Source organism: Marmota marmota, unplaced genomic scaffold (genome assembly GCF_001458135.2).
Source record: "Marmota marmota marmota unplaced genomic scaffold, marMar, whole genome shotgun sequence".
NCBI classification, from domain to species: Eukaryota; Metazoa; Chordata; class Mammalia; order Rodentia; family Sciuridae; genus Marmota; species Marmota marmota.
Window position 1 is genome coordinate 46,540,859 of NW_026000016.1, and position 22,409 is coordinate 46,563,267.

Genomic DNA, 22,409 nt, shown 5'->3' on the forward strand with positions numbered 1-22,409 from the left:
CAAGAGTTCAAAGCCAGTTTAAGAAATTTAGTGAAGCCCTAAGCAACTTAGTGAGACCCTGTCTCAAAATAAAGAATAAAAGTGGGCTGGGATGTGGCTCAGTTGTTGAGTGTCCCTGAGTTCAATCCCTGTACCAAAAGGAAAAAAAATGAATTATACGTGATTACCAATGGTGATATGCTCCTGGAATGCAAGAATGGCTCTACATATTAAAAGTGATCAATGTAATATACCACATTAACAGAATGAAGAGGAGGCAAATGATTATCTCAACTGATGCAGATTGTTAAAAGCTTTTGACAAAATTCAATACTTTTTCATGATAAAAACACTCAACAAGCTAGGAATAAAAAGAAACTACCTAACATGATAAAAGCCATAGATTAAAAAAAAACTCATAGTGAACATTAGACTCAAGGGAGAAAAATGAAAGCTTTTCCTCTAAGCTCAAGAAAAGGAGAAGAATGACCATTTTGGTCATTTCTATTCAACATCATACTAGATGTTCCAACTAGAATAATAAGGCAAGAAAAAGAAATAACAGGAATCCTAATGGGAAAGGAAGAAGAAAAAATGATCTGTTAACAGGTGATATGATCTTTTAAGTAGAAAACCCAAAATGTTTTTTAAAAACCTGTTAGACCTAAAAAATGAATTCAGCACATTAGCAGGACACAAAATCAACACAAAAAGTCAGTTGCAAATCTATACACTAACAATTAAAAGCCAGGCATAGTGGCACAAGCCTGTGGTTTCAGTCCCAACATTGTGGAGGCTAGGTGGGAGGATCACTTAAGCCCAGGAAATCAAGACCAGCCTGAGAGAGAGAGAGAGGGAGAGAGGGAGAGAGGGTAAGAGAGAGAGAGAAAGAAGAAGGGGAGAGAATTCTATTTATTATAGCATCAAAGAGAATAAAGTATTAGTAATAAGGCAAGGATATGAAATCTTGTATGATAAAACTACAAGTATTGCCAAATAAAATCAAAGAACGCATAATTCATGTTCGATCATTGTAAAACTTAAAATTGTTAAGATGTAAATTTTGCATAATCTTATGCATTCAATACAATCTCTATTAAAAATCCCATTTTTTTTTCAGAATAGAAAAACCCTTCCTAAATTTCATAAGGAATTTCAAGGAACCTTGAACAGGCAAACCAATCTTGAAAAGAACAAAGTTGGAAGACTCACACTTCCTAATTTCAAAACTTACTATAAAGTTTCAGTAATCAAAACAGTGTTGTCTTGTCATAAAGACATATAGACCAACAGAATCTTTAGAGATATCAGAAGTAAATGTTCATGGTAATGATTTTCTTTTTTTTTTTAATAAATATTTTTTAGTTGTCAGTGGACTTTCTTTCTTTCTTTCAGGTGTTGAGATTTGAACCCAGTGCCTCACACATGCTAGGCAAGCACTCTACCACTGAGCTACAACCCCAGCCTGATAATGATTTTCAACAAGGGAGCCAATGCCATTCAATGGGGAAAAGGACAGTCTTTTTTCAACAAATGTTGAAAGTAGATATTCACATGCAAAAGAATGAAGTTGGACCCTTGCCTTATATCAAATACAAAATTAAATTAAAATGGACCAAAGACTTAATTTTGAGAGATAAAACTTATACATCTCTTGAAGCAAACATAGGCAAAATCTTCAAATAGTGGCTTTGGTAAGATTTCTTAGGTATGACACTAAATGCATTGTCAACAAAAGAAAGAATAAAACAAATTGCATTTCATGAAAATTAAAAAAGACATCATCAACAAAGTAAAGGGGCAACCCACAAAATAGGAGAAAATGTTTGCTAGTTATGTACCTGATAAGGGGTTAGTATCCATAATATATAGAGAGCTCCTAAAACTCACTGACAAAAAAAGAATAACCTAAGTGAAAGACTTGAAAGACATTACTCCTAAGAAGGTATGCAAATAAATAATAGGCACATGAACAGATGCTCAACATGAGTAATCATCAGGCAGTACAAATCAAACCACAGTGAAATACTACTTCATACCTATTAGGATGGCTACTATCAAAAACAGAAGCTGGGCGCAGTGGTGCATGTCTATAATCCCAGTGGCCACAGAAGCAGGAGGTTTGTAAGTTCAAAGCCAGCCTCAGCAATTTAGTGAGACCCTAAGCAACTTAGCAAGATCCTGTCTCAAAATAAAGAATAAAAATGGAGCTGGGCACGGTGGCACATGCCTATAATCCCAGGGGCTCAGGAGGCTGAGACAGGAGAATCATGAGTTCAAAGCCAGCCTTAGCAATGGCGATGGGCTAAGCAACTCAGTAAGACCCTGTTTCTAAATAAAATACAAAGGAGCCAATGCCATTCAATAAAATACAAAATAGGGCTGGGGATGTGGCTTAGTGGTTGAATGCCCCTGAGTCCAATCCCTGGTGCCAAAAAACAAACAAGCAAACAAACAAAAAAACAGAACAGAACAAAAGAAAACAAACAAACAAAAAACACTAGCAGCGGAGATGATCACAAGTTTGAGGCCAGGCTTGGTGATTTAATGAGGCAACTTAGTGAGACCCTGTCTCAAAAGAAAAATGAAAGAACTGGGGATGTGGCTTAGTGGTACAGCACCACTGTATTTAATCCCCAGTACCAAAAGAAGGAGAATGAGGAAGAGGAGGAAGAAGGAGGAGAAGGAGAAGAAGATGACAAGGAAGGAGGAGGAGGAGGAAGGAGAAGGAGAAGGAGAAGAAGAAGAGGAAAGCAGGCTTTCCAAGGCATATTTGTTTACAGCTGTTTACATGTTTACAGCTGCATTGTGTATAATAGCTAAAAGAAAGAAACAAACAAATGGCCACAGACTGATGAATGTGTTACCAGCCATACTCTTTATTTCTCGGGATCCCACTCTTCTTGAAACCATTTCATTGAGGATCCACTTTCTTAGCTTCCTTCCTAACTCCCTGGCCCTCTCACTGTAAGAAAGCTCTTTGTTTCTTTTTCCGTTAGTTGTGTTCTCTTAATCCTCCGTGTTTGGGAGGGGCATCTGTCCAAGTAGGTGCTGTTTACTGATTTTGCTTTTGTAAACTGTTATTAATCTTGAGAGGTTTCAGAATCATATTATAATTTACCAGAGGCATGGCGGGAGTTAACCACAAAATGGGATCATAATTTGTATTATCATGTCTGAAGGGCAGACCAGAGCAAGCCAGAAAATGGACACAATCTTCCTCAGCTGCATAATTCTATGCTTACTGACCCAGTCAACTTTGGGAGCCATTTGGGCATTTATGTTGTCTCCTCCATCTGAGAATATCTGCTTCATTTCTTTGTTCTGGTATCATGGGATCTCTGGGATGTAGAAAACCAAACATATAGAAAATGGAGATACATTTCTATCTATAAACACTCTATTTGCAGCTTATATAGCTAATTGAGAACTCTGGGAATTTTCAAGTTTTATCCATGCTGTAATATGAATCAATTAGGAGGTCATTGGTTTTCCTGGAAAGTAAATTTCAATGGACGAATAAGTTTTGAAGCCAGAATTTGGATACATAAGAAATGACTAGGTGGTGAAGAAACAAAGACCATGAGTTAAAGCTGTTAGTACTAGTCACAAACAGTAGGTAGAGAAGGTACAGTGTGTGTTATTTGGATATTTCAAAGACATAAAAGAATTGTGTATATTTGGAAATTAGAGAAAGGAGCCTCTAAGTAGGAAAAACATACTCAATTCTGTAATTCCTGATGTGTTTCAGTTTTGCAGTCAATTTTTATTAGTTCCCTCAATCTTGATGTTATACTGCCATCATGTGGTGTAGACTTTACTCTAGACTAGGAGTTGGCAACCTGATGTAAAGAGCCAGATGGCAAATATTTTAGAGTTTGAGTATCTTATGGTCTTTGTCACAACAAATCAATTGCCCTTGTAAGATGAAAATAACCGCAGATAGCTCTTTGAGGAAGAATTGTTCGTAGCTGTAGCAGAACTCTGATCCGCTGGCTCCTGCTTCTAATTCCCTGGTGTTTTTTTTTTTTTAAAAAAAACACAGGAAAGAAATCAGTGGAAGAAGAGGTGGAAATTCATTGAATTAGAATTACTCTAACAAGTCACAATGGAAAACCTCTGGCAAAGATGTGTGTTGACTTGATCGGAGATTCAGAGGAAAAGGATCTCAAAACAAAGGAACAGCTGAAGACCTCTACCAAGATTCTGAGAATCACTCTCAAGAAAACTCCCTGGGGTAGTGAGAGGTTCTAAGTTTCAGTAGAATCCCATAGGCATCCACATGAGAATCCAGATGAGACTCTGCAACCGGCTCACTGACTCACACAGTCCTTCTGAGACAGTGAGAAGATAACTCCCATCACCATCAGGCCAGGCGCGGAGGCTTAAATCACAATTGTAGATGATTAATCAATTTTTGGAAATTGGTTATCAGTTGTTTAAAAAAGAGAGAAGGAAGTAACCACAGGTAAAACATAAATGAATAGGCCTATATGTGTTCTAATAAAACCTTGTTTACAAAATCAAGTTAGGAGTCAGATTTGGCCTGCAGCTCCTGTTCCTTGACCTAAACCAATGGTTTCTAACATATGGGCTAAATATTAAAGTTACCTGGGGAGTGGCTTCTAAAAATGTAGGTACCCAGAAATTTTGGGACCAGGTCACTGGTCCCTGATAAAAATTTCACCAGGAAGTCTGTTGTGCAGTCAAGGTTGAGAAATACTGACTTAAATGCATATACTTCTAGTTGTATGTGTGGCTAATATTTGTTGAGTATTATTATATACTAGATACTGAGCCCAGAGCTTTCCTCATGTTATATTTTTTTAATCCTCAAAACTTAATGAATTGGGTACCATTATCATGCCCATTTTATAGGTAGGGAAACTGAATTTTTGTTAGATTAAGTAATTTGCTCAAGGTCAAATAGCTGCTAACAGGAAGACCAGTGATTCAAACCTAGAGATCTGCCACTGGAGCCTGAGTTTCCTATCAGAAGGCTATTCCTTTTGTTATTATGAAACACACTCAACTGCAATTTAACTATTCTTATCATATGTTATATTGTAAATAAGGCATAGGAAGTTAATCACAACATTTTCCCCCAGATTTAGTATTATTTTGCTAGTGGCACTGAATTGTTATTTTGAATCAAATTCTTCTCAGACCTCAACCACCTTTGGCACATCATAGAAATTCATTTTTAAGTACCCTTTTGGGTTGTTTCTATCTTACAGATTTTCTCCATTTTAACCATTTGATTATATATCTGCTTGAGCTATTAGTATATTTTCAGGCTATTAGTGGCAATCATAAGGTAAAGGCTTAGTATGATTTTCTTTATTTTAGAGGTGATACATTATAGTTGTTTTATATAGAGACTTTGAAGACAGTCTTCAGTTTGAATTCTGACCCTGCCATTTACAAGCTTGTGTTAATATTGTGTTGCTGTGACCAAAATACCTGACATAAACAACTTAATGGAAGAAAGCTTATTTTATTTTTTCAGGAAAAGCTTATTTTGACTCACAGTTTCAGAAGATTTCAGACCATGGTTGGCTGACTCCCTTGCTCTGGGCTTGAGGTGAGGCAGAACATCATGGTGGAAGAGCATTGCAGAGGAAAGCTGGCTCTGCTCATGGCAGCCAGGAAGTAGGTGAGAAGGAAGGTCTGCAAAGAAGATAAATCCTTCTAGAACATGCCCCCATTGACTTACTTCCTCCATCTTAGTTCCATCTCCCAGTAGTCTTTTCAATCATCAATGAACTAAATTATTGATTAGTCAGAGCCCTTGTGATCCAATCCCTTCCCAAGTGCCCCACCTCTGAACACATGAGCCTTTGGGCGTCATCTCAGATCCAAACTGTAACAGTACTCAACAAATATCTGCTCCTCTTCTAACATTTTAATCAATTGAAATGGGCTGTTTTGCCTTTGACTCTTCCATGTAATCTCTTTATGCAGTAGCAGCAAAAAGTAATTGGTTACCCAAAGTGTCTTTAAATAGCCACACTTTTATCACCACCACCACCATCACCCAATAATAATAGCTGATGTTTATTTAGTATGTATTATGTGCTATTTTATATGCTTTTATGGATTTATTAACTTAATTACTTCATTAATCCCATGAAGTAGGAGTTATTTTCTCCAATTTATAGGCAAGGAAAATGGGGCTCAGACAGTTTAACTTTTCCAAGGCCACATAGATAATAAGTGGTAGAGACAGGTTTTTGAACCCAAGCAAGTATGACTTCATATTCTGTGCCATCCTCTCCTTTTAAGATATTGCTTCATATTGCTAAACTGCCTCCAAGAGGAAATTTCACTGTCATGTATTTCATCAAAAATGTGAGAGAACAATTTTCCAATGTCTCTAAAGCAATGATTGTCAGGCTTTAGGATTTCCCAGGCTACTAAAATTCAACCAATATAGATTTCTAGCAAAAATATAGATTTGCCAATTTTAAATTTTGACAAGAAAGGACTTTAAAACTCAAACATTCCCTACCATCATTTACTATTAGCACAAAATAAAGGACAATTTAATAGCAAAAAAGTAGGGTGGACATAATATATAAAGATAGCATCCCACTATTATATGTATTCATAAATTATCCTTAAATGCCTTTGTTGAGGAGAAAGTTTAGAATAACAGTCTCCTTTCTAATTATCAGGGTTAAACAATTTCCATTTAAATATAATAGCAACTTTAGTAACGTTTACAACTCATCTTTCTAGAAAGAACCTATATCTTTGAGTCTGGAAATTAACAGTGCCATTAATTCAAAGTTGTTGCTTTTTAATGAAAGGAGGACTAAAAGTTCTATGGATCTTTTGTACTAAAGTGGCCACAGGACTGAGTCCAAGAGGCCTTGCTTAAGATCTTTCCAGTCTTCAAATTTTCAAAGATGAAATAGCTTTCAGAACTAGCACTTCTTTCATTCTAGTACCTTAAAAACGGTAACTATCTTGTTGAAAATTGAGAGCACATTCAGTTAAAACCTTTAGGTTTTTTTTTATAGTGACAATATATTAACAGGGTCTATGTCTCTTGCATCTTTGATCCCATAGAGTTTGAATGTGAGTTTTCAACAGAGTGCCACATGAGCAGAAATCCACATGCATGAAGGTCTCATGAATTTTTTTACTGATAAAGTGAATTGAGAAGGCTCAGTGCTTACCAGCTGCATTTTGAACTTAACTACAAACATGAATTATGTATACATGGAAAATTATTTGAAACAATTTTCTTTTAAAGTATTATACACTTATTTCATATTATGAATTTAGATAAATTAAAATGTTTCACAATTGTCATAAATTATGTTCAGCTTCATGTAAAATTCCTAGTTGATTCAAGCCTATTATCATGACCCTTGCTGGTAATCTGTTATATAATGCTAGTAAAATGCCCCTGGTTTGCTCCTAATGAACTTTTGTGTCAGTACAAGCTAATTAAAGGGTCCCCTTCTAAGTGTATCAGGGTGGCACTCTCTAGTGGATCCGGCAGATAGGATGTCTGGACCTTGAGTACTGCTTCCCAAGCCAGAGGTTGTCACCCCTTGGGAGCTGCGAGGAAGTCAGAAGGACAAAGGAGAACACAAGTCAGGATTACTCTCAATACAAAGGAAAGAGGATATTCATTCCACGTTGATCCTTCTGAAATTTTACTTGGGGATGGTGACAGATTGAGAAGCTTTTAAGAACCTTTCTTCCTATTTCAAAAAATCAGAAATTTATAGCCTTCATAATGGAATTGTAGTTAAGGCTCTTACAGATCTAGGTCGGAATAGCTGTTGCTCAGTCTACGTTGCATGAGTGCAGAGAAAGCGGGAAATGACAACGTATGAGCATCTGGGTGTTGAAGTGGACTTGGAGCGTGGGTAGAGGTGTTAGCAGGAAGAATTCTGGAGACCAAGATGTAAACTCATATTTCTAATCAACCTGGGTGAGAGTTTAGGGTCTGATACACCAAACACTTCATAGGAAATAGTGCTAAGACCGACACCACTCAACACAACAGTAGTCCACACTTCTGGAACCCAGACCTTGACAGATCTGAGGGCGCCCGATGATGACGTTTCCTTGGATCAGGCGGTGATTGGTTCCTATAGAGGGGCGATGACCGCCAACGAGATTTGGAGCCCGAGCCTAAGCCATCGCGAGAGCAGCGGCCTCGGGTGCGGGATGGCCGCGGAGCTAGCAGGAGCTGGCCCGCGGCTCCGGGCACCTGCTCTCCCGCTCGAGGCATGGCCCGGGGTCCCGGCCCGCTAGGTCGGTCTCGCCCCGACACGGTCGCCATGCCCAAGAGAGGAAAGCGACTCAAGTTCCGGGCCCACGACGCCTGTTCTGGTCGAGGTGGGCGAGGAGGCGGCGGTGCTGAAAGATCTGGGGCTGTAGGCTGGGAGGGGACTGGACCGAATGGAGGCGAGCGCTCGCCTGCCGGAAGAGGGAGGGGACTGGGGCCGGGAACCTAGCAGGTCTTAGTAGGAAAGATTGACGGGAAGGCCTTTACCTTGAGGGTTGGTACTGTGTTTCAGTGACCGTGGCGGATTATGCCAACTCGGATCCGGCAGTCGTGAAGTCAGGACGGGTCAAGAAAGCCGTCGCCAACGCTGTTCAGCAGGAAGGTAGGCTTTCGGTTAGTCCATTTATTTTATACCCAGGTCTTGAAGACAGAACTCATGGTTTTAATTCCTGGGATTCTCTGTTTTTTTTTTTTTGTTTTGTTTTTTTTGTTTTCTTTTTCTTTTTCCTGCAGTTCTTTGGGCATCTTTCCACAAACATGTTTGCTCTCCTCCCTGTTTGTTCTTATTTTGCGGGCAGGGTGCCAAGAATGGCAGTTTTTGTAGATAAAATATTGTATGTCTGTCTTTGCATTAAAAACGACAACAGCAACAACTTTGGTACTCTTCATTAGTTTCCACTGCTTTCTTCTTAGATATTAATCTCTTTGCTGTAATTCACATATATTTTACTTTGCAGTTTGCTTCCTTGTTTAATAACCTTGGTGTGGTGTGTCTCCCCCTCCTCCCCTTTCTCTTGTTTTCAAGCTTTTTATTCATGGGTTGAATTGTGTTTTATGAGACATACTGTCTAACCCAAGACAAGGGTTAAATTGGATCCAGTTCCTCTCCAACACTGCTTATCAGAATTGTGTAAATAACAATAGAATTCACCTTTTGCTTTTATCCTGCAGGGTTCATAGTGGAGGAATTGTGCATTCTCTTTTTTCCAGGGCTGAAGTTAGCACTTTTAAGTAGGGAATCCTGCAACATTGAACTCAGTTTGCCTATTGCTTTATTATATTTTTGTTGTTAAAATTTTAAAAATTTGATTTCATTTTGCGATCAGTTTTCAGCTTTTTTTCTTACTCCCTCCCCATGCTGATATCTTTGTCAAGCTGTATTTTTGGATGGTACTGGGTACCATCTCATTTTCCCCATTTTTTCCTTTTAGTAAAATCTCTTTGTGGTTTGGAAGCCTCCCAGCTTCCTGCAGAGGAAGCTCTTTCTGGGGTTGGTGAGTCCTGTGACATCATCGACAGCAGTGATGAGATGGATGCCCAGGAGGAAAACATCCATGAGAGAACTGTCTCCAGAAAAAAGAAAAGCAAGAGGCACAAAGGTACAGAGTTTGCGTTCTTTGGGCAGTCCTGTCTTTGGGGATAATTGAAGCGGTCATTTTCTCAACACCAGAGGAGATCAAAGTGGTGATCCATCGGGAAACTGAGTTTGGAGAAAACCTGGCTCTTAATAAGATCTTAATAGTGGGATAATACCTGTTAATAGATCTGGATTTTTAACTTTTGTCTACATTTGAGAAGAAAGAAGACTGATAGTAGCCATTATTGAGAACATTAAAAACATGCATTTCTAGATTTCTGAATGTGTGAAGGAAGCTGAGGTGTGACAAAAATGTTTTCCAAATATGTGGATTTTACATAATCAGTTTTACTTTAGATAAAGTTAGATATTATCATGGACTTCTAAGTACTGTGCAGTTATTAATGTCTGCTTTATAACTAATAGGTACTGTGGAAAATAGAAAAGTGTATGATGGTTATGTCTTAAAGGTGGTAAGACCTTTAAATGAAACAGAAACTAATGATATATAATGTGCCAAATCATTAGCCAAATTCCCACATTGTGCTCTAGACTTAATGAATCAGATTCTCTTGGGGTAGAGCTTAGAATAGCTATTGTTAAGGCCAAAGTGGTTCTGATGATCAGCTAGGTGTAGGGGAAGCTGAGAAGTAAGAAATGATTTGTATATTTTTGGTTTCAGATCTACCAGAACTTTCACCTCTACTTGAGAATCACATAATAGATATTTATATTTGTTGAAATCTGTTGAAATAATCAGTATATTAAAGAACTTATATTACTTTGCTGTTATAGCAGGAAGCAGCCTTGGGAAGGTGGTGGAGGGGCTTTTTACTCAGGAAAGAAGAAAGCTGCTTTTAGTTCTATGATTATGGCTGAATTAAGGGTTAGTCCTTGGTGTTAGTCCATATACATATATCTTTGTGGAGTGTGTTTGTTACTTGAACCTGAGATATTTAGTGGACTCGGGGTCAAGAGAAGTAACACTAATAAAGTCTGAAGCAGAAGGAGGAGGTAGGAATATCTTATCAAGGAGTGACTAACTACCCCATGTCAGGATTATAGGCCAAACTGGCAGTGAAATAAGGAAAAAACAGAAAAAAAAAAGAAACATGTTTACAGGAAGTTATTGAGTACACACTGCGCTCATCTGTTTTTTTTTTTTTTTTTATTTAGTCTGCACTTGAAGTTTCCTCATGCCATTTAAAATCAATTTTGTTTTTTACATGACTGAACTGAAGAAAACATTTGGTCGATAGGAATTGCAAGGAAAATCAAAGTCAGGGTTGAAAGTGCAAAGCTGGAATTTGGAGTCAACAGAACCTGAATTCTATTGATGTTGCCTTGGTGTCAAGGCTCTGTTTTCTTATTACTAAAATGGACACAATAAGTCAGTCACGACAGCACATGCCTATAATCGCAGTGATTAGGGAGGCTGAGGCAAGAGCACAGATTCGGGGCTAGCTTTGGCATTAGTGAGAACCTGTCTCTAAAAGGACTGGGCTGTAGCTCAGTGGCACAGTGCCCATGGGTTCAATCCCCAGTACATAAAAAAAAAAAATCAATAAAATAGGCACAATAATATTTTCCTTATTTCTGTTGAAAATTTATTAAAGTTGAATGATATAATGTACGTGAAAACACTTTACAAACTTCAAAATAATATGTAAGTATTTGTTTTAAAATGGCTTGAAGAATGAGGCTTATTCACTCAGGCAAAACTTTTCAGCAGTAGAAGTTTCAGGAAATGTTAACCCTGAGGGGCTTCCTTGAACCTATTTAAACCCTTTTCTTAACTGTGCAAGACCTGAGAGAATTGAAATGATTACGTATCTTTAGTTATATGTGCAATAGAAAATCAAAGGTTATTGTGTTTTTTTTTTTTTTTTTGTTGTTGTTGTTTGTTTCTTTCAGAGGACCTGGACAAGGCTGGAGGAGAAGAGTATCCCATGGATATTTGGCTATTGCTGGCCTCTTACATCCGTCCTGAGGACATTGTGAATTTTTCCTTGATTTGTAAGAATGCCTGGACTGTCACTTGCACTGCTGCCTTTTGGACCAGGTTGTACCGAAGGTGCGACCACAGAGAGCTCACTCAAATTTCTCTGTAGCTGATTGCATTGCTGTTTGTGATTTGGAGCTACTCCCTGGATGGTGATCTCTTTTCACTTTCTCTCCTCCATGTCTGGTTATGACCCAACTTTGGACTCTTTGACCCCTCTCTAGTTTAAATTTAACATTATGAATTTATTCAGGTAATTGTCTTGCTTACAGTTACCTTCTTCACTTTTTTATCTTTGTTTAGCAAGTCTTGCTTCAAGTCTCAGAAAGAAATGACTTTGACTTTTCCTCTGATGTTTATGTTAGCTAGAATATTCAAAAGCTACAAATGGCTACCTGTTTATCTTTCCACTGGATTAGTTGTTTCTTAGATTTTTTCAAGTTACCCGAAATTTTCATGTAGTTTTTGTACTTAATGCTGCCCTATATAAAATCGTAGTGGTGAGGAGTGAGTAGATTGTATGATTAGTAAAAGGGCTAGCTTTTGATGCAGGGTGTGGAATTGTAGTGGAGATTGTAAATAGTCTGTAAGGTTGTGGTTAGAATGGATGTTGAGATAGTGTAGCAAGCAGGGAGTAGAAAACCTGTTGAGACTTCGGACAGGGAAACCTGATGGCTCTTCCATAGGAGAGGGTTCCCCTGCCCCTCGGTGCTAGGGATTGAACCCAGGGGTGTTTTACCACTGACCTAAATGCTGTCACTTTCTTCCTAAGTTACTGGGGATGGCTTTGAACTTAGAATCCTTCTCTCTCAGCCTTTTGTGTCTCTTTGATTATATGTGTGTACTAAAGTATATTATTCTTTTGTTAGTTCAGAGACTTGCTCTTTTGTAGAGTGAAATAGGATTTAAACTTTTAAAATGGGTGAAAAAGTACAGGATTATAAGCTGAAGAATCAAAAATCATTGCGAAGTTGAGATGGTGATTTGTATGTATATGAGCACTGGGACTAGCTAACTACTGGCTGATGGAATAGTGCAGTGGTGTTCACATAGAGACCAGGAGTCCTAGGAGACTGATGTAGAGCAGGAGAGACAGTCAAATGTTGGTAGGAGTAATGTGTCATGTTTCAGGCACTACACGCTGGATGCTTCTCTGCCTTTGCGCCTGCGACCAGAGTCAATGGAGAAGCTGCGCTGTCTTCGGGCATGTGTGATCCGTTCTCTGTACCATATGTATGAACCATTTGCTGCTCGAATCTCCAAGAATCCAGCCATTCCAGAAAGCACTCCCAGCACATTGAAGAATTCCAAAGTAAGTGAGAGTTTGTGTTGGGGTTTGACTAATAGACTCTTGTATGGTAGTCTGTTACTGTGGCTTATTTTCAGCTTCTCTGATGGGGAGGGCTATAGGTCCCAGGCTGCTAGAGGACTAATATAAACTTATAGAACTCAAAGAGATTTCATTTCTCTAGGATATTCCTGCTGTGCTGGGCTAGCTTGTTATCTTTACCTATAGCTTTCTTGTGCTTTTAGTGTATTCCTTATTCCATTTTAATTTATTTTCATGCATTGTACATTGGACCACTTTAGATACGATGGTTTTGATGGTTTGGGCTAGGAAGAGTATAACTCAAAAGGTAGATATATGCTATAATTTTTAAAAGGTGCTTAAATCATGATATAAGGACATAACCTGAATAATTCACATACTTTCTCTTTCTAATGTAATCTTGACATCTGGGATTCCCTTTATTATTCTCAACCTTCTTAAAGGATTCTGATGTAGATTTCTTTAGCGTTTGCTAAGTGCTCAGTGCTAGGCTGTCGTTGGGCTCTGTGGTAGGTTGTCTCAGAGACCATCAGTTCCTCCAATTCATAAACTTTAGGGCTCTAAAATTATATATGTTTTAGGCTATTTTTATCTCAAGGTTCTCCCAGTATTTTATATTCATACATTGTATTCAAGTTAGTGGCATTCTTCTGATTAGTAAATAGGTCTACTAGTCTTTGGTACATTCTTTCCTTTTCTCCTCCCTGATGAAATGTCTAGTGAAATCACCTTTGTCAAGCTAGACTAGTATAGTAGATCTGATTATGCAGGCAAGTTGATGTTTCAACCCTTTTCTTACTCAACTAATATCATGTCTAAATTTCATCTTTTGAGGTTATAGCTAATTTTTATTATTCCTGTTCCTATCCAAAGTCTGATGTTCTATAGCACTTCCAATTCTCTTGTACTTTATTGTCATAGACATTAATGATTCTTCACCCCTAGCTTAGCTCTAGGGTGATAATATTCTACCTGAAACATTTGAATTAAAAGGATACTATTGGTAGTGTGTTCCCCCCTAGGCTTGAAACTGAGGTAGACAGGGCCACTGGCTGAGCTCAATTTAATATCATGCTAGCTGATGGATTTAGGGCATGAATAGCGTGCTGTGTGAGTAGAATTTCACCCAGCAGCTGCTTCTGCCTGTAACATGAGTAGACAGTTTATCAGTTCACATTTACAGTGCCCCTTCCCCCAGAAGCATTTGATAGTATTAGACTAACTATGAGGAGGTGGGGAATCATCCCAGGGTTAACCATGCTAGGTGTGAATTAGTTGCTGGGAGAAGAGCAGCATTGGGCAAACTCCTCATGCTTGACACATCTTAGCGGCTCCAGTGCACAATGCAAGTGCTACTGCTTAGCTTCTGAAATACCTATGTCTTCATATTCTTAGCACTGTATATTAATTTTTAAAAAAGTAGACTATGAAAAGCCAAAGTGGAATGAAAACCAGGATCTTAATCTAGTTAATATGCCCAGATCATCTGGCTGCTTCTTTTGTGCCATATTAGAGATCTTCTGAAGAGGGTGTGGGACCTGAAGTGGCAGGTGTCCCATGCATGGCCTTGCCATTAGTGTGTCCACGATCGCATGGCATTCAGGGAGTTGCCAGCATGTCTAAAGGAAGTTGTCCCATGTTCCTGGACTCCAGCTTTTCGTATTTGATCCCCCTCTCTCTCTTTCAGTAGCATAGCTTGTGTGGGACACTGGAGCCGTTGTGATGGCAGCAGAAGTGTTTTCCCCTTAAAGCCAAGCCCATTATTTTTGATGGAACAGCAGGACGTACAGGGCATGTCTGAAGGGCAGGACGGCGGACGACCCACCCCTTATCCCCTGGGAGGTACCTCACTTCTTGTGCTTAACCCTAGCTGTAGCTTGACTTTCATCAAGGGGTTCATTCTAGACTGAATTTAGCCCAGCTCTCTGCTCCCAGAAGATCCTGAGCAGCTTGCTCCTATTATAGGGCCGGCTCTCCTTGCCTGCCTCATGGCCTTGTTATCATCTTGCCTGGTGGCTACTCACTGCCCTTATATTTTAACGTAGAGCAGTGGCCTGCTGAATCAGAAAATGCCCCAGTTTCTAGACACCATGTTTCTGTCTTTAAAGAAGAGAACAATAGGGGTTGATCTCAAATAGCCTCTGAGGTTGACATATTGGTCCCTCTTCTCCTTATTGAACAGCCCTGGGGTTGTCTTCATGTTGCATCAGTGTCAGGTTGGGGGTCTACCTGTGTCTAGGTAAAATATCAGCATTAGGACTGTGGTTGGCTTTAGAGTTGTCAAACAGAGAGGTTTTTTTTCTGATTATTTTTTGTTACCTTACAGTGTATTTTGATGTTTTCCCCCCTTAGTTTGTTTTATTTTTATTTTTCCATAGTGCTTACTTTTCTGGTGCAGAAAGATTGTTGGGAACAGACAGGAACCAATGTGGGAATTCAACTTCAAGTTCAAAAAACAGGTATGTGATGTTTCTTTGCTTTGTCATTCAGGTAATATCTTCAGATGAATTTCACTAAGTATCTTAATCCCTTTTTGCTATCAAAACAAAGTGCCATAGACTAGGTAATTTTTGAAGAATGAAATTAACTTCCTCACAGTTTTGGAGACTGGGAAGTGCAGGATCAAGGTGCTTGCAGGTTCTGTGCCTGGCAAAACTCTGTTTTCTCTGCTTTCAAGGTGGTGCCTTGTTGTTGCATCCTTTAAAGGAAAGGGACCCTGTCCTTATATAGCAGAGGGTAGAAAACCAAAGAGGTTGAACCCAGTGTAAAGCCTCTTTTGAAAGGGCCTTCATCCCATTTATGAGGGAGGAGCCCTCATAACCTAATCACTGCCTAAATCCTACCTCTTACTACTATTGCAGTGGAGATTAAATTTCAACATGAACATTGGAGGGGCACAGGCATTCCAGCTATAACACTAGGCATGAAATGACCTTATTACAAATCAAATAGTAGGACTGGGGATATGGCTCAGTGGTAGAGTACTTGCCTGAAATGCACAAGACCCTGTGTTTGATCCCCAGAAATGCCCCCCCCCCCCGCCAATCAAATAATATATACCAAAACTTAAATAATACCCTGAAAAGAAAAAGGAGGAGGAACTATTTTATATTGAAAGATAAAGGTGACAACCTAATGCAAAGAGTAAACCTTGAGTGGCTTCTGGACCAGAGAACAAAGAACTATAGAAGACATTTTGGGGGCATTTGCAGAATTTGAATATGCTGTTAATTTTCTTATGTGTGGTAATGGTATTGTGATTATGTATAAGTGTCTTTATTCATGCTGAATTGTTAAGGTTGGAGTGTCTGTTACTTCCAAAAGGCTTTGTACTCCATCCTTCCCAAAGTATGTATGTGAGGGAGTTGGGAAAGTAAATATGGCAAAATATCCAATGGTGGAGTATATATACTTTAGTATACTGTACTTTTCTATATATTTGAAGACTTAAAAAGTGAAAAAGAAAAACTTACTATAATCATACACTGAACTTATGTGCTTAAGTTTTCTTTTTTCTTTTGTTCAAACATTTGTAAACAACAAAAATTAATATAGTTTTATGTTCAAGATAGTTTTGGGGAAGCCCTGAGGAGAGAGTTTGCCAGAAGGCTTTTTATAAAACATGAATATTTGTTCATTTTTTTCCTCTGCATTTTGCTTAAACTATAAGATCTTGGCTATCTTGTGGATCTGTTTTGTCATTCTTTTCTTATCCTCAACAGCTGCATTTTAAAAATCTCTCCTCTAGTTAATAGCTCACTGGTAAGACACATTACAAATATAGTTAGTTATCCCTTAATGATGGCAGGTGGGTTATAGATAGTTCTTAAAGTAAATCATATTTTCCTGTTTTTTTCAAAAACATGGTTCAGGGGAAGAATTTAGCTCCCATAGTTCACATTTAGAAAGATAAGATGCTTAAAATCTATGAAACCTGTTAGACGTTGCTAAAGTGAACCATGGGAGTTTTCTGGGAGGGGACTGAGGGGCAGTGGAGAGATATAACTAGAAGCAGAGACCACAATTACTGCAGGAAAGTGAATACTTGCAAGTTCTGAGACTTGGGAATCTTTGGTTTAATGGCACCTGCTCTAGGAGGCCACTTCTGCTTCTATCCCTTTTGTGCATCAGATATTCTTTTTTAAGTTCGACAAGTCACAAGGAGTTTGCAATCTTTCAGACATTATAATGTCTCTGGTAGAGACTTTAAGTTTCTATTTGTCTGGTGGCAGGAGTACCATCTAAATGAAGCATAAACCCGTTGCTACATTTGCTCATCCAAATATATTTTCCCTTTTTGCAAAGGGCAGATTTTCTTTGATCTTTGCATAGAAAGCAATAAACATAACAAGAGGAGATAACAGAAAAGTATCGGCTGTTGGATTTTCATTGATGGACTTTTAGAGAAATAAATATTTCCTCTAGGTCATTAGATTAATTTTGGTTCTCTTCAGTCCCCTAGATTAAAGAGCAAATGTATGGAACGATTGCAGCCTCCCATTCAGTATGAAGATGTTCATACTAACCCAGACCAGGACTGCTGCTTACTGCAGGTCACCACCCTCAATTTCATCTTTATTCCAATTGTCATGGGAATGATATTTACCCTGGTAAGTGGAGACTCAGGATTTCATCCACAGCTCTTTTATAAACTTTTGCTATATTTAGAGTTTAAAAGAGATTTGTAAATTCAACCAGTGAGAAAAAAATACCTGAAGAATAATTTATAAAAATTTGAAATTAGGCTTGTATATTAACCAGATAGTTGGGGATTAATATATATTAGAATATGTTGTTACTTATTGTTCTCTCTAGATCAGGGAATGTTTTGCATTGTTATGTGTGTGCAATGATCATTATGACTAAAAGAAATAATGAGGAAGCCTGTGCATGCACATTGTATGTAAAGACTGCGAGGCATGCATGTGGTTTCAAATGGAACATTAAGTACAGGGTGAGCAGCTCTACCTTTGTGCAGTGCTCTGGCTAGTCAGCATTTGGCTGAGAATCAGTAAACAGTGTATGTGCCTGTGTCTTAATTTTTCCATGTTTTAAAATATTTTAATTGGATTGGCAACTGGAAAGTTTGTGCTGTTTATCTTTTCTGTGTTTGGGGCTTATGTTCATAGATAGGCAGACTTCCCCTCCAAAATGAAAATAGCTTTATTATTTTTTGAATGGTAAAAAATAATGCTTCATGTAAAGAATTTAGATAATACATAAATATATTGAGAAAGTAAAGGTGACTTAGACTTCCACTGTCTTGTAACTGCAGTTAACCTGGAAACTGTTTTTCTAATGCATCTGTTAATGTTCATGTATATATCCTTTCTCATATAATTTTGAGTAATTGAGATTATGTCATATATGCTATTTTTGATGTAGGTACTTTTCTCCTTCCTCTTGGTTAAGCCATATTAATGACCTAGTTATGTATTCACATTCCATATCCTTCATATTAATTCTATATAGAACTACATATGCATATTTGGAGATTTTGTAGTTTCATTTTACAAAAAAAGGGGATCAGGTTTATGTTTCATGCATCTTCCTTAATTTGTTCAATGTTATCTAAATCCCTTCAAGTCATCTCTTACTTGACTTTAATTGACTTTGATATGTGTGTGTGTGTGTGTGTGTGTGTATGTGTACTAATTTATTCAACCATCTGGAAGACTTTTTTTTAGCCTAGTTTAAATATATGGAGCTGAGAAGACCTTACACATCTGTAATCCCAGTAGCTTTGGTAGGATTGCAAGTTCAAAGCCAGCCTCAGCAATTTAGCGAGGGCCCAAGCAACTTAGCAAGACTCTGTCTCAAAGTGAAATATAAAAAAGGGTTGAGGATGAGGCTTAGTGGTTAAGTACCTCTGGGTTCAATCCCTTGATACCAGAAACCAAAAAAAAAATTTTAAAAAGTTAAAATTACCCTTTTTAAAATGTTTTTACCAAGGTGTTGATGTTATAACTTAGAGATTAATGTTGCAACCTAGTCAGTATAAATTATTTCTGGACTGTTTCATTTCAGGGTGAGTCAGAGGAAACCAAGTTTTTTTGAATTGGGTATTAAATTTGTTTTTCTCTTCTAGTTTACCATTAATGTGAGCACAGACATGCGGCATCATCGAGTGAGACTGGTGTTCCAAGATTCTCCTGTCCACGGTGGTCGGAACCTGCGCAGTGAACAGGGTGTGCAAGTCATCCTGGATCCAGTGCACAGTGTCCGACTCTTTGACTGGTGGCATCCGCAGTATCCGTTCTCCCTGAGAGCATAGTTACTGCTTCCCATCCTTTGGGGCAGCCCTGAGTCTAGTCCATAAGTAATCAGATTTCAGTTTGAAGGGGATGGTTCTGTTGTATATCTGATTAGTAATGCATATGCTCTTTTGGTTCCTGGGGCTCCTGTTATTGGAGGGAGAAGGGTTGAATCAAGAGGAAAACAACTATGGTTTATAAACATATTTTAATGTAAAATTTGCATTTGAAAGGAGAAACCTGGCCCTGTTTTCTGTGTTAAATCCCATTTGGTGCTATTGAGTTTATTGTTCTATATTCTTTCATCCTATTGAAAATGGATGATCTTGCTCTAGGGAAAAATTAAACTCTTAAATCTTCAAGCAAGAAAGTTTTCCCTTATGGATCAGAGGAACAGAACCAGAAGCCTAAAATTGTTATAACTACTGCTTCCAGTGTAGCTGCCCCTCAAATTCAAGTGAATATTTTCTCATCTCCCTTTACCTTTCTCCAGAAATAAAACAGGTGACAGGGTTTTCAGAATCTTACAAGATCAACTTGTGAATCTTTCTTTTAAAATAATTTTTGGATATTTATTGCATAAATACTGTTTTGCCAGTTTTGGGTTTTAGGGTTCTTTTTTTTTTTTTTTTTCCTTCCTTTTTTGCATGAGGCTGATAGTGATAATGACTTTGTGCCCTTGGTGGGATACTAGGAACTTTATGTAGTATTCTAATCCTTATAGTGTTGCAAGGTAGGTGAAACTATTTCCAGTTTATAATTGAGTAAATGAATTGGTGACTTACCCAAGGCCATAACTGCCAATAAATGGGCAGAGCTAAGATCTTTTTTTTTTTTTTTTTTTTCCTGATCCAGGTCTTTTTTGCTATGCCACAATTTAAAAAGTCAGTTTCATTTTTTCTTGTGGTAGATAGTGGTGAGAATAGGCAGAATATAATAGATTTAAAGGTATAAGGTTGAGAAAAATTTGATCAGCCTAAAAAGTATATAAGATTGATGAAATAATCTTTTAAATATGTGTTTTTTAGTAAAATATAAACTAACCAAGAAAGTTATTTCAGGAAAGATAGTGGCATTTTCATTAAGTTATTAGAAAAGCATTTATTATGCTAAAGATCATTTTTAAAAAATGTACTGCATGTTGAAACCAGCCTCTTAAACCATAAGCACTTAGTAACTTTGCTTTGCTCTGCCCTGCACTGAACTGCTTCTGTTGTCAGGCCTCTTGTCCAGGTAGAGATGCTAATGTCTTCCTGTTGAGCAGAGGACTTGCTATGGCTGGTGTACTCTGAGAAGAGGATGGTGGGTGACTTTTGTTTTTGCTAAGAAGATAACCTTGCTGCTCCCCCACAACCCCTATGATCCAGGGAGCTGGATATTGTCAAGAAGTGGGCATTAAGATGACATTTTTAAACTTGAAAATTCTGTGGGGGAGATATCATTAAGAGCCAAATATCTAAATTAGCATTTTTTTCCCCCTTACCATCTTTCTTACCCTCTGCTATTTAAAGAATATTCTTAGGAAGCATCTGCCTTATATGGTTACTAACAGCTAGCCTTACCCCACATTGAGGGTGGTACTTAAGCTGTTCATAGATAGTGAGCCTGGGTCAGTGGAAAACAGAATTTGGGTAAAAACAAGCCAAAAAAATAAAAATAAATCTAAGAACAATAAGCACCTCGCAGATCTCTACAATCAAAAGTTACCTCTTTGTGGCAGAAGGAAAGAAGCACAGTCCCTAGTTCCCTAAACAAAAGACGCCATGGAGTGGGAGGAAGTTGTTCTGGTGGATTGTGTGTCCCCCATTTAGGAGTTACCTTTAAAAGGGGGGTGAATAAATTCATCTTAATAATTGTGTTCTGATTCAACTTCTGAGTTTTTGTATCAAACTCTATGGTATAATGATAGATACACTTTGCATAATGTCTCTGCTCTTCTCTCATCATCGATTCTCTCATAATGGACAAGCCCTTGGTAAATGTGTTATAGTTGGTTATGATGGCTTCAGCCTTCCTTTGCATTGGCTAAGTTGCCTAGCACAATTCACATTTTGTTGGTGAAAGGTTGTGAAGTCTTAGGGATTTCCCTTGGTAAGAACTCCAGGTAGAGAAGAGTTGGGACTTTCTGGACTCTAGGTTAAAAAATGCTTAATACTCCCCCCCCCCCCACACACACACCTACCTACCCCTCTCTCTCTCTCTCTCTCCCTCTCTCTCACTCACACACACACACACACACCACAATTTTGCTCTGAGGATCAAAGTAATACAAATTTAGCTTTAACACCCCCCCCCCCAATAAATTGGGATTACTCAGATTTTCTTGCCTTCTAGTAATGTAAGGAAACTAAGCCAAGTGGCAAATATATTGGGGGAAAAATAATAAGTGAAAAATTGTGTCACTGATCTCAACTACAGTCTTTGCTGCTGAAATAGGATGTGTATATATCTATAAATGCATGTGTACACATTGCATGTATATAAAAATTCTTCACACTTCTAGCAGTGCTTACTGGATATTTGTAAAGGATTGAGTAGGCACTGTGATGAAACTTAACAAACCAGATGGAAAAGATGCATTAATAGCCACGGGGTGTGAGGGAGGTGTGGACCGGGTTAGGGAGCAATTCAGGAAAATGGAGAGGTTTAGCTATAGTTGTCAAGTCAGGAATTTTGGCCTGAGTCAGTTTTCATACTATGTGTATGCAATATACAAACACTTCATTTTATAGTAACAGTGTTAGAACAGGCAGATGTCCGAAGGCAAGTGACACAGTTTACTTAAGTGTATACTACGAAATGTATATGGATTTCAAGTTTCTTAACTTAAAAGGATGGGAGAGAGCAGGTGTGAAAGGTGATAACCACTGTCAATTTAGGGAACAGATTGTTACCGAGGACAGGGGTGAGTTAAAAGACAGGGTTTGGGGATGTTTGCTGCATTGACGGCCCTGAGACCTTACTGCCGCCAGGTAAAACTCTGGCACTCGGCCACCTCGCTGGCACTCTCAAGGCCGAACCAAGATGGCGCACAGCTTCAAAGCGGCGCCCTAGTGACGTGCCAGGACCGCGGAGCGCCCGGAGGCGGGAGGCGTGGTGTTGGGGGGGAGGTGGCCAGGCCACGCCCCTGGGGGTGGGGCTAGGGTATGGCGGGGGAGGGGGCGGGACTTCGAGGCAGGGCGCTAGGGTGGCCGAGGCTGTGATGCTACCTCCGGCGCGGCGCACAGTTTTCTAGG

General features: G+C 38.6%; 1 protein-coding gene across 2 annotated transcripts; it reads left to right on the plus strand.

Annotated features, from left to right (window-relative positions):
* The first annotated feature begins 8,128 nt into the window (after positions 1-8,128).
* Tmem183a (transmembrane protein 183A) lies at positions 8,129-21,042 on the plus strand. 2 transcript variants are annotated; one of them, XM_015483862.1, is made up of 8 exons: positions 8,129-8,340; positions 8,523-8,612; positions 9,442-9,609; positions 11,502-11,661; positions 12,721-12,901; positions 15,298-15,378; positions 17,374-17,529; positions 19,008-21,042. In XM_015483862.1, exons 1-8 carry the CDS (start codon positions 8,232-8,234, stop codon positions 19,191-19,193), a joined length of 1,131 nt encoding a protein of 376 aa, XP_015339348.1. In that variant the 5' UTR covers positions 8,129-8,231; the 3' UTR covers positions 19,194-21,042. The 2 variants fall into 2 exon arrangements, with proteins under 2 accessions (XP_015339348.1, XP_048665671.1); XM_048809714.1 differs by lacking the exon at positions 8,129-8,340 and having other exon boundaries at positions 8,544-8,623.
* Positions 21,043-22,409: the final 1,367 nt, after the last annotated feature.